The sequence below is a fragment of the Primulina eburnea genome, chromosome 15 (genome assembly GCF_022965805.1).
Source record: "Primulina eburnea isolate SZY01 chromosome 15, ASM2296580v1, whole genome shotgun sequence".
NCBI classification, from domain to species: domain Eukaryota; kingdom Viridiplantae; phylum Streptophyta; class Magnoliopsida; order Lamiales; family Gesneriaceae; genus Primulina; species Primulina eburnea.
Window position 1 is genome coordinate 3,237,801 of NC_133115.1, and position 12,258 is coordinate 3,250,058.

Sequence of the window (12,258 nt, forward strand, 5' to 3'; positions counted from 1 at the left end):
TAACAACTCCTACGTCATCTATTTTTATAACTAAGAAGTATTCACTAAAGAGTTTGATTTATATAAATGAGCATTTTGGGAAAAAAATTGATATATTTTCAATAGAATTTTATTGGACATATATTTGAGTTGGCAAAATAACATAAATTAACATTCTTCAAGAACAGATAGAAACAATGAAGGGAATCCTAACATGATCGGATCCATCATCCCAAACCAAACTTCCAAACGAGTCGGCTCCCGGAACTCTCAAATTACACCAAAATGTCACCTTAAACTTTATCTTCTTCTTTGTTGAACTAAAAGCAAGAATCCCGGGTTCCACTTTAACATGTATACCAGGAGGAGCTAGCCTTAATCCTAGCAAAGTAAACTGAAGACCGGCAGACATTCGCCATGGTTCTGGATTCAGTGACACCCCTTTTCAACTCAGGAATGGTGATAGAAGGCAGATTAAAGTCTGTCAGGAAGTTCGTCGTTTTCGGGTAATCAGTTTTTGTTCTGGTGAGTAAGGTGATTGATGAGGCATTATATTATAGCCCATGGCACATAGGAACCGAGTGTGATCATCCATGTCTGTGTCATATATTAGACCGGGATGATCAATAGGATCGATAAGACCACCACCCTAATCGAAGGGGCCAGCTTGTTTGTATGGAGATCCTTCTGCAACCGCTGGCTGGCCATATTCGTCAGTTGACAAGGCTATATACATGCGCAGAAAAATGGCAAAAATCACATAAGTTCATTCAAGAATTAGTAAAGAAAGAACTAGAAAAAAAAACATATTTGATATATTTCATACAAAAAACTCAGTCTAAAAGGCCTAAATCACTGATCTTTTCGTGTAAGAAAATGCACAAGATAAACAAGTATATGACAATTTGACCATTAAATCATCATATGGCCTCTACATAACAATCAAAGTAGTGATTCTTGCTTTAATTCTATTTCCTTTTCCTGTTGTGATGAGGGAAGATCAATTAATTGCATCAGGACTCCATTTAGGATGGATATGCTTAACAAGAGCCACAAGGGCATGGAAGTTTCCGATTCGAATTTGGATTGAAACTGAGAAAGTTTGTTTTTCAGGGTGTCATCGCATGGTTGAGCTGCTTGAGCAGCAGACCACTCTAGAACTTGGCCCTCTAGAAGAAAAGATTGCGACATTGGAGGAAACGTTTCAAGAATGCCCGAGAGAAGCTCATGGTGAGAATTTTCAACAAAATGAGAACCTAGACATAAGCAACCAAGGAAATTCTCAATCTTCGACCTCGAATTACAACATTGTCATGCAAGAAAATCTACATGATGGCCTATGTTAGAGCAACCAATTCATATCTGTAATCGTCTGAAGAACTGATGAATCCAGATTTTCAAAATTGTTAGATATCACTCTCGATGAATTATATCCTACAACTTATATATGTACATTTATTTGACAGATTCCATGTTCAAAACCCACAAAATTTTTTCACCAATCATATCTTAGGTATCATGGAGAATAAAATTAATGTTTGTCAATAAATATGAGGTCACTTCAACAAAGAAAAAAGAAAAAAAAAGTGCATGAAGTTGAGTAAACCGGTCACTTCTATTTTTTTTAAAGAAAATTAAAACTTTATATATAATCACGAATAAATCTTATGTGACCGAACCCTGATTGATATTCCAATGATATCTCGATCTCGAACGAAACATACTTGTGAGTATTACTAAAACACTCATTATAATTCCACAACACAAGAACTCATTTGTCAAGAATATGAGAGATATTGAGAAATTCAATGTTTGATGTTTTTGGTGTGTCTAAGGTTGTCCATAAGTTCGAGACTCAACTATATCAAATAACAAATCAGATAGGTATCAACTTCTAATCGTGTTACAATTAGGTCAAAATCCACACGGACGACTAAGTCCGTCATTATGTATGTATATGTATGTATGTATATCTAGCATATGTGGTGAAAGTTAATGCTTGGAAACCAAACAGATAGTGTTGGGACATCACCAAGAGTGGGTTGGCCATTATATTACTGACAAGTGAGAAGACTGCCTAACGTTAGCCACTTCATGTTTTTCATGGAATACTTGGAAATGGGATTTTCAGTTGGAGTGGAGATGGTGACGTCATTTTCACTAAGTGCATGAGTCACTTTCTTCTTTACTTTTTTTTTTGGGGGGGATATTTAATGCCTTGTGAAAGAGAAGTCGATCGACTTCCACTGTTTCATCTAAAGTGAAAGAATAGCCAAGTGTTACTTTCCATGAAGATCTAGTGATATTTTTTTTCAGTTGCTTTGTTTATGTTATTTTCATATATTATTAATCAACTAAATATTAACTTAATCGATGAATAAATATTAACTTAATCGACCAGTCTCACGAATATAGATTCATGAAACCATTTCACATGAGACTTATTGAGGAAAAAAAACATTACATGATGAATAGAAAATGATTTGGATTTTGGATCGTATATAAGAATGTAAGAAGAAGATTTATTTACTCTGGAAAAATATAGATAAATCCGATGTTAGTTTGTAGTGAAAATGATAATTTTCATGCGATTATCATTTTCACAAAAATTCATATGTTCTATCCCTTTTAAGATGTCCATAATTGTATTATGGGATGACTTGGTGGTGATCAAAGTGGAAAAAATGGAAGGTATATATATATATATATATATATATATATATATATATATATATATATACATATATATATATATATATATATACATATATATATATATATATATATGTGTGTGTGTGTGTGTGTGTGTGTGCGCGCGCGCGTGCGCATATCTTTTTATATATGTGTGTGTGTGTGCGTGCGCGCGTGCGCATATCTTTTTCATCATTTTTTTATTGGACAAAGTAATTACCCACTTACATTTTTCACAAAAGAAATAAAAGGATCAATTCTGGGGAATTATACTATCTACAATAATTTATTAGTGAGTAATGAATGATTCATCATAATATGTATTTCGAGAAGTCAAGGAACGTTTTGATGTGTTTATATAGTAGAGTCTATATTATATTATTAAGGTTGAGGTGCTTGAAGTATCTAACTTTAGGATCATTGTATATTTTTTATAATATTATATCTTCTCAAATGACAAATTTTTTATACATTTGAATTTTTAAATAACCGTATTGTATATAAAATAAAAAAATTATTACAAAAACTATTGTCAAAATTTTAAATCTCAATATAATATCTAGATTTTCACAAAATAATTATTTAACATCAAAAGAATTTAATATATATACATGCATTACGTACCAAAAGACACTAGTTTTTTTTTCTTATCAAACTTGACACTCTTTATTGACGTCATGGTTTATCTTTTTATTCATAATTAAATTACTAATTTATTTTATTATTTAACATCCATATTTAAGAAAAGGTTTACTATAAATATTTGGAGAGCTTCGTTTAGTTTCAATACGGTTCTAAAAAAAGAATGCATGCGTCGAAACGTGAAGGTCGTCCTTCAAACAATTTAAGCAAGATTAAGACGAAGTTAATGATAAAAAAAAAGTTTTCAGTTTTTATTGTTATTTTGATTATTTTAAGTCTAAAAGTAAATAAAATGATATAATCCATGAATAAATTTTCAAATTCTAAATAACATAAAAATATTAAAATTATAATAACTAATATTAGTATATTGAAAATCTAGTTTTCTAGAAAGAGGCTGCATAATCTGGCTTGAGCATATTAAAGCTTAAGTTAGATTAATCGTCTTTAGCAAGCTTTTTAGAAGATTATTTCAGATTTTTCAAATTTTAAAGCTAAATTCATTGCATTTAACAATTCATTCGATCATTATCCTAAAAAATCACATAATAATACATGGACATGAAAATTGCTTGATATGACAAATACCAAACACTAATACTCACCATAGGGATTTACAGCAAACATATTTAGCAGCTTTCTTGGCTTACCAGAAAGCATTACACAGCACAAAACTTATGCGACTCGATCGCTAAGTTATTCGAGTAAGATACAAATAACAGCAGGTACAATTGGTTCATCAATAGCACAAGTGATGAACTTCAAATAGCATCCTGGTCTTCAGGACAAAAGATAAGTTTCATTCTACAACTTACTTATAACAAGAGGTTCCTGCATTTTATGAAGAGCGCGATGTGAATTGGAAACCAATTTCTAATGCAACGACTAAAAACTACTATATCTAGGATGGAAACACTTACAGACGGTAGTAGCTCGAGTAGCAGATAAGTATGATACGAGAATGGCAATTATGATAAAGATGATAACAAACTGCAAGAAACAGTCATAATTAGAAAATTATATATATGATGGGCAGACATCTGTTTCGACCGAATGTGAAGAAAATGGAATTTGATGCTAACCGTAGCAGTATTATATTGGGGCTTGCTCTGGATCACGTAAGATTTCCTGGTGCAAAAACAAGAAGCGTTGTTTGAAGTCAACAATAAAATTCTGGAACAAAAGAACTGAAAAAGCAAAACAACCTTTCGTTTATGGTTCCCGAGTCCCTGCAAATCTTCAAGATCACTTCTAAGTTGTCTTTTGTCTTTCTAGCATTAGGATCATTGTCATCAATCTAGAAATTTCAGAAAACAGCCCGTTTTTAATGTATGAAGGGAAATGATATAGCATATGACAGATTGACCATGAACATAAAAATCTGAACAGAACTTGGTAATGAAATTTTGAATGTTTCAAAACCTTCATCTACTCAATTTTATGCAGAAATATTTGTAGGTAAATTGATTGATGCCCGTTTAGAGTAACATTATGCTTGAATTCTTGTGAAACCTTTTGCATACCTCCCTCCAATTGGGAGTTTTATACTCGTATAGATGAAGTTTCATACCTTGAATTTTAGCATACGAGAGAAATCATAAAAGGCTCCATACACATCTGGCATGGCCTTAGTTCGGTCAATAACTTTGGCAGTAAGACCTAGGGCAAGAACAAGAAGGAAAAAAAAACATAGTATCTTTTGTTGGTTTAAAACAGAATTAACATGAAAACAGCACGTAATTTCAAGAAGTCTGGCAGAAATATAAAGTAAAGCTAAATGCAACCCGAACTTTGGTTCAAGTTATTTTGTCAGAATCAGCCACATTTTGATATGGCATAAATTCACATGTTGCACTTCAGTTAAATTCTGTGTGGCTGGTTAATAATAATTTGTTCAAAAATTTAGGGAGCTTTTCAGCTTGTGAGCTCTTTTCAAGGTTAAGAACAGTGAAAAGAAAATTCAGAAGCAGTAAAGAGACCAATCATTAGTATGACAGATTAACAGCAGGCCAACACAAAGCACTTTCAGGTATAGATTGATGTAAATCTTTCATGGCCCAATTATTGATTTTTCCACTTTGCCTATTATATATCACCCTCCGCTTCAGCAAATTCGGTTTCTCAATCTCACGAGTGCATTACGCAGACATGAAAGGAAACAAGAAATAAACACAAAACATGTTGTCGTGAAAAAAGATCTAATTGAGAGAATTTATCTTACCTCGTCTCATTTTCACAACACCTCTGAATACTTGAATGTTGTTGTAGCACAAAGCTAGAGTACCTATTGCCATTATCTGTGGATATTAATAAAGCCAAATCAAATGTACCTTCTGATTCTTTACAATAGAAATTTGAATGCAAGCCAGAACCACTCATGGATGTGGTGATGACATTAACCATGCAAGTCATTCGTAGGAAGTTATATTTTTTAATGTTCTAGACAACATAACCGTGGTTTAATTGAGAAGATATTTAAAATGATGCAATAACATGTATACCTGTGGAATTGCACAAAATCGAAAGATTGCTGGATCCCGCAAAGCAGACATGTATTTCAGGCAGTCTTCAGCATGCGATAAAGCATTTGTGACCATGTCATTCAGGCACTGCACTGCCTTAACTGAATTGTCTTCATATTTTAAGTCCTGCAGGAAATCCCAACAGCAAATACTGGATTTTATTTTATTGAGTTACAACTAAATCCACAACTGTGAAACAACTTAACTTCTGAAAGGAAGTATAGTATTGAGATGAAGGCATGAAGCAAAGGAAAAAAAGTACCTCGAGTTTGTCAACATATTTATTCCAAATTTGGCGAGGCCAAAACATTCTTGATTTGGGAATCTCATTGATATCCTCCAGATAATCCCTGATAATATTTGTTTTCTATACTTACCGCAAAGAAACAAGGCAAGTATCATGAGTTTCAAATGGGAGAGAAAAAGTAAAACATTGATTTTGCTAACAGTACCTGAAGAAACAAACCCATCGAATTCGAGAGAGCAGCTGAAGCAAGATCTTCTTTTCCCGACGCATGGAAAAGCTTTGACAATCCTAATCCGACAAGTCCAGCCACGTAGTGACAATATTCATTATAATCATCTATTGTTTCTACCTGGGAAGAGTAAAAAATGGTTATGAATGCAATTTGATGCTTGCCGTTCCACGCATAGGACTCCACAATATTTTTTATTTCTTAATTCATCAATGGCATATTAAAATGATTGACTTGGTCATAAACTAATGAAATACAAAAAGCAATAAGTAGATAATACTGTTGCTAAGAGATATAGAATCCATAAGCTGACATCACTACGTTCCTGATGAATAATAGTTTTGAAAACAATGTCGATCACATGAGCTAGCAAAGCTGATAAATGACATTCTAGATTCCACGACATCACCTTTTTCCTCGTAGGTAACAGATTTGAAAATGTTATCGAGTTCAGAAGCAATCAAATATTATATTAGTATATTCTAGATTCTATTGAAGAAGCCAAACAACAAGTGATCCGAACTTCCAAAGCATTAATACAACCAACACGAGTGTGAATAGCTAGCTACCTCCTTGCATATAAATTTTGCCATTCCTGCGCCCATTCTCATGGTAATATCCTCAATAGCATCTTGATAACTGCAAAAGAGAACAAAACTTTTCATTCACAAAGAGTTTCATTTTACACGTTGAACTAGTTGTGCCAAGCATCAGTAATCAGGAGTGTATCGTCACAGAAGAAATAAAGCATGATTTTATGAGGAGATTGTGGAATTGAAAATTATCTATCATCACCAGCAGAATTCAGATTAATTCCAATCTCTACATTCGGTCAAACTGGTGCACAGATTCCAATTTCCTGGCTAATTTTAATTATTTTGCTTCCAGGTTCTCCCTCCACAATCTAATTGAAGTGTAATGCCTTACACAATCTCGTCCACTAGTAGAAATATTGTTCAGACAAAGGCATATAGTATTAACATTAATCTAGTTCCCCAGCTCAATCCATCAAATGTCAAATAAATTCTACACACATCGCAAGAAAACATAGATATACTACTACATGAGCAATGATTGTCAGTAAAAAGGTTTACCTGCTTCCAAGCTCCAAAAAAGCCGTCGACAGATGACGGAACTCATCCATGAGAACCTTGTAGTCCTTAGTCCCACCTGCAAGGACATAACAAGGATGGCTTAGAAATTTGCTGAATTCAGTGGAGTTTAGATAACAGATAAAATTTCATCAGGATTTCCCTCATGTTCGAAATAATGAAAGTGAGAACAGCAGTCAGCGGAAATAGAAGTGTCTATCAAACAAATGAGACCCGACATCATTTAAAGAGTAACCAACCCCTGCATGAGTAAGTTGAAAAATGTGGGAATTAATATAAGATAAAAACTTGTGTGAGACGATCTCATGGGTCGTATTTTGTGAGACAGATCTCCTATTTGGGTCTTCCATCAAAAACTATTACTTTTATGTTAAGAGTATTATTTTTTATTGTGAATATCGATAGGGTTGACTCATCTCACAGATAAAGATTCGTGAGACCGTCTCACAAGAGACCTACTCTTAAAATATTTTTTTTACCTGTCTTGTGCTTCGTACTACAATAGCAGCAGCTAGAAAAAATACTGCTTACTCCTGCCCCGTTAATTTTGATCATCTCTTTTACTAGTTTGTCGTGACTAGGACACTTGATGTTTGATAAAGGATTCTATATGACTCATTTTTATGAAGATTAAAATAAAAGACAGAACTATTGTAGTCATAAAGTGGGAGATTGGTACAAGAATGATGGTATCTCCTTCGACTTTAACGTAGTGATAACAGAAAATAATATAAGGTAAACAACAGATTTAGGTGTCCTGTTTACCAATCAAAGCAGGTAATGTGTCCCTAGAAAAACTCAGAGCCTACATTAGTTTACAGTGTCAAGTATTATGACCAAAATGCCTCAGCAGGTGCTGTAACAACTATATTCAGACCACATGCTCATTCTTTTAACAGCATTTGGTCTACTATAAAAGGATAGTGGATGTCAGCATATCAAGTTTTTATTTCCTTCATGACATGCTCGGATGAGGATATATAACAGATGAATTGAGGGTCATGGATTATAACAAAGTTTGTCAAAGTGACCAACAAGAGGTGAAGCCTTGTCAGACCTAAACTATAGCATATTCATATTAATAACAAGGAGCGGATACAAACTAAAATGATCCCAACACTGTCCTAAAAGAATGAAATGAGAGCTCTTGATATAAATTATGTGAACAAGATCAAATAGCAGAACCTTGAAAACTCACATGAAAAATGCCAATCACGGTCATATATGTGACGGTGAAAAGCAATCAAAATCGGTACTTTAACCTCTGTTGCTATGCTTGTATCATCCTCTGTCATATCAATCGAAATAATCATTAAAATGGTTATTTGGAAATCTAAAAATTTAAAATGAAATATTTTATAATCAACACCAGATTATTAGTTCCTGGATTAATTTGTCCCCAAGGGTAATGACTTCAAAGAGACTAAATGATTTTTTTTCCCTTTTTCATGTAAAGGTACAGTTTCTGCATTCTGAGAATCGAGGATTGGCTCCTACTCAAGACAGGGTTAAACAATGTAAAATTAAGGAGGCTCAAATGTCTGAAAATTGGACCATCTCAGGCTTACGTTCATGAAAAAGTTGTCCAGTGATGCGATGCAAAACTCCTTTTTGGCATATTGGAATCACCCTAAGGCAGGTATCCAAATTGGCAGGATTTTGGGTGTTTTTCCTTTTCTGGTAAAATTTTGTTTAGGTTATAAGGGAGTGTTTGCAGTCATTCAAAAAAATAATTATTGAATTCTGGCTTAAAAATCACTTTTGTGTGTTTCTTAAACTTAGATTCTGCGTTAGCTTCTAATTAATTTAATTGAAGTCTAAAAGCTGTGGGGTGGTGATTCTGATTTTATAAAGTGATTCCATTAATTAGTTAGTACTAAAATCAGTTATTTATCAAATATTACCAATCTCATTTTTAGCTTTTTATTTTTGTTTTCAAACACTACTCATTTGATTTTTTTACACTTCTTCATAATCTATAAATTTAATCACTTCTTTAAAATGATCTATTGCAAACACTCCATAAATAAGCTAAGAACAGTCAGAATTCGATTCTAATATAATTTTAATGGACTGATAATTCTTTTCATTGCGATAATTACACTTTCCATTTTCAAAATATTTCCGGAAATTAATTATTGTAAATCCGTCTATAAATATGACACAGTTTCATTAACAAGAGGGAAGTTGATGGAGGAATACAATTATTTTGAGTGTTTTACTATATTTTCAAGATTTTCATGTCTATTCTGTGTAAATCGGTGGGATTATCCTAATGTTTTACTATATTTCTGAGATTTTCCTAGCTATTCTGTGTGAATATACAAGTTAATCCATTTTATTTTACACTTTCGCTACATCTAGGCATCTAAAGATGTGAAAATTCATTAAATTAACGGAAGCATACACACGGTAGGTCAACAAGATTATAGGCATGGTATCTTAGTAAAATACCTTCATGCCTCAATCCTATCATCAGCTAGACAAATTTAAAAATTTAGTACTATGGAACCCTAAACAGGATTAATCACTTCCAGTATTGATATTCATGTAATTCCAGATAACGCTAATTTAAAATGTAATCTGTTCTACCAGCATTAGCATGAAAACTGAAAAAAAATGTGGTGCCAACAGGAAATCTTACCGACAGTATCAAGAGCTCGGAGAACCAAATAGAAGATGCATATCTGCAAAATTCCATATAATTTGCTTGATGAGCCAATTGACTTATAAAAATAACTAGTGAACAAAAACAAAATACAAAAAAAAAATACCAGCCCATTCATTCTGATCACACTTCATTTAATCTAGTTATTACTTTTGTTACCAACTTGCTCCTTAGTGTTAGGAATCAAGAAATCAAATCTTTAGATGCTTCTACCTGGTATTAGCTTCTCCTCATAGTTTAGTGACAGCCTATTATAGAAAAATCTTTTGCCATGCTACCACCCATGGGCGCAAGCTTTTGGAAAATGTTGTTTCTAATGAAGACATCACAAGTTAGATTTAAAAAATGATGACTTAATTTTGATTAAGTTGGTTTTGACAATAATTTTGAATCTTTATTACCCACAATCCCCCAAACATCAGTATCCACCTTAGATATTAATTTCATTCATATTTTTACGGGTTTCGGCTTGCATTATTGTTAGACGGGCTATTATAAAATCGAACTTTTGGAAAAATTGTATTCAACGCATTCACACAAATATAGAATGATCAGACTAAAAACTTACTCGAAGCCTTCTCAACAAAAAAATCTACAAAGATATCAACAGCTGGCAAATTTTGTACCAAAATAACAACCCGGGAAAAGATAAATCAAATAAACTTACTGCATCACGAAGATCGGTATCGAGCTGCTGAATAACAAGAGCAAAACTTCTCGAAACTTTGTGAAGCATAGAGTAGCAAAATCCCCAGTGTGGCTCCGACGGAATCTGCCTCTCCGCATTCCTCGCCGCCAACTTCAGCTTCACCAACGGATATAAATCGTCTGGATGCTGCCAAATCGCAAGCAAACTCCCCATTTTTACGCCTGCTCACCAACAATTTAAAACCACAAAAAAAAAAATCAAATTCCAACCTCTCCACAAATCATAGAACAATCCAAAAAACTAATAACAAATGAACATCCTTCAATCCGATTCCAGATTTCAAAAACAGAAAATCCACGTTTCCAAAAAAGATTCCCAGTCATTTTGCACGAAACATGAACCGAATAAAACAGCATGGACTCATAACAAGAAGATCTGAAGTTCCAAGCAAAATCATCCAGCAAAAATCACTCAAATTAAGCGCATTCCGTACCTTCGACGGGTTTGAAAGCGGTCTGTTCCGGTAAATGCGAATCTTTAGAGAATTTATGGTCCCCGATTATCGAAAATAGGACGTAAAAATGAAACTATTAAAACTGCGAATTCACCGGTCCATAATATATTGATATAATCAATGGAAATAATGGAATAAAGTTGGCAAAGGGAGGCATAACTAACACACACAAATTGTCTACGTCACCATTTTCAAAAGACAAAAACAAATAAATAAATAAATTTGATTTATTACAACATTCAAACTAAATAAATAAATAAATAATCATCTTTGGCTTGGATATTTTTTTAAATTTACATATGTTACGATTGAATTTCAAACCCGATAACTTATCTTAAACTTGGATCTTGATACCTTGATTTCAATCTCTCTTTTAAAAATTGTGCGTTTATTTTTTGGCAAAAACTTGTGTGAGACGGTCTCACGGGTCGTATTTGTGAGACGGATCTCTTATTTGGGTTATCGATAAAAAATTATTATTTTGTATTCTAAGGGTCCGCTTGGTGTGTAGGATGTGATAATAGAATGATTAATAATTTGATTGATAAATGGTTGATATGATAGGATATATTATTTGGTAGATATATAATATCATGTGTGGTGTCAAATTTGTGAGATGGATAAAATACTGATTAATGCTTTGAGGACCAAAATACCCTTCACTTTTAATATTTAATTTATTTCGCTTATTATTCGCTTCCCCACATAAACAGGCTCTTACACGAGAAAGCGCACACCCAAGTAAACCCTCACTTTTCTTCGGAGTTGAAGATTGGAAGCTGAAGCCAGATCTGTGAACGATCCGAAGCGAGTAGGCAACAAACACCTTGAGCATGTTTTTGTGAGTAAAAATTTCTTTTTTTACAGGTGAGATTCGATATTATTGTACAGAAATCGTTCGATCCAGAGGAGGAGGGCAACAGAGCTGTGTGAAAAAAATTAATTTCAAGTAATTTTCGAAGTAGTTGTTAGTTATTTTACATGTTTTTGTGCTTCTTAACATTA

General features: G+C 33.3%; 1 protein-coding gene across 1 annotated transcript; it reads right to left on the minus strand.

Annotated features, from left to right (window-relative positions):
* Positions 1 to 3,861: 3,861 nt before the first annotated feature.
* LOC140814519 (squalene synthase 2-like) lies at positions 3,862 to 11,397 on the minus strand. The gene is made up of 15 exons (XM_073173537.1): positions 11,233 to 11,397; positions 10,758 to 10,960; positions 10,067 to 10,109; positions 8,621 to 8,710; positions 7,405 to 7,480; positions 6,880 to 6,949; positions 6,287 to 6,430; positions 6,097 to 6,201; positions 5,814 to 5,960; positions 5,534 to 5,609; positions 4,883 to 4,971; positions 4,518 to 4,609; positions 4,395 to 4,440; positions 4,233 to 4,302; positions 3,862 to 4,143 (listed from the first exon to the last, which is right to left on the minus strand). Coding segments are annotated over exons 2-15 (1,245 nt in total). The 5' UTR covers positions 10,953 to 10,960; positions 11,233 to 11,397; the 3' UTR covers positions 3,862 to 4,141.
* Positions 11,398 to 12,258: the final 861 nt, after the last annotated feature.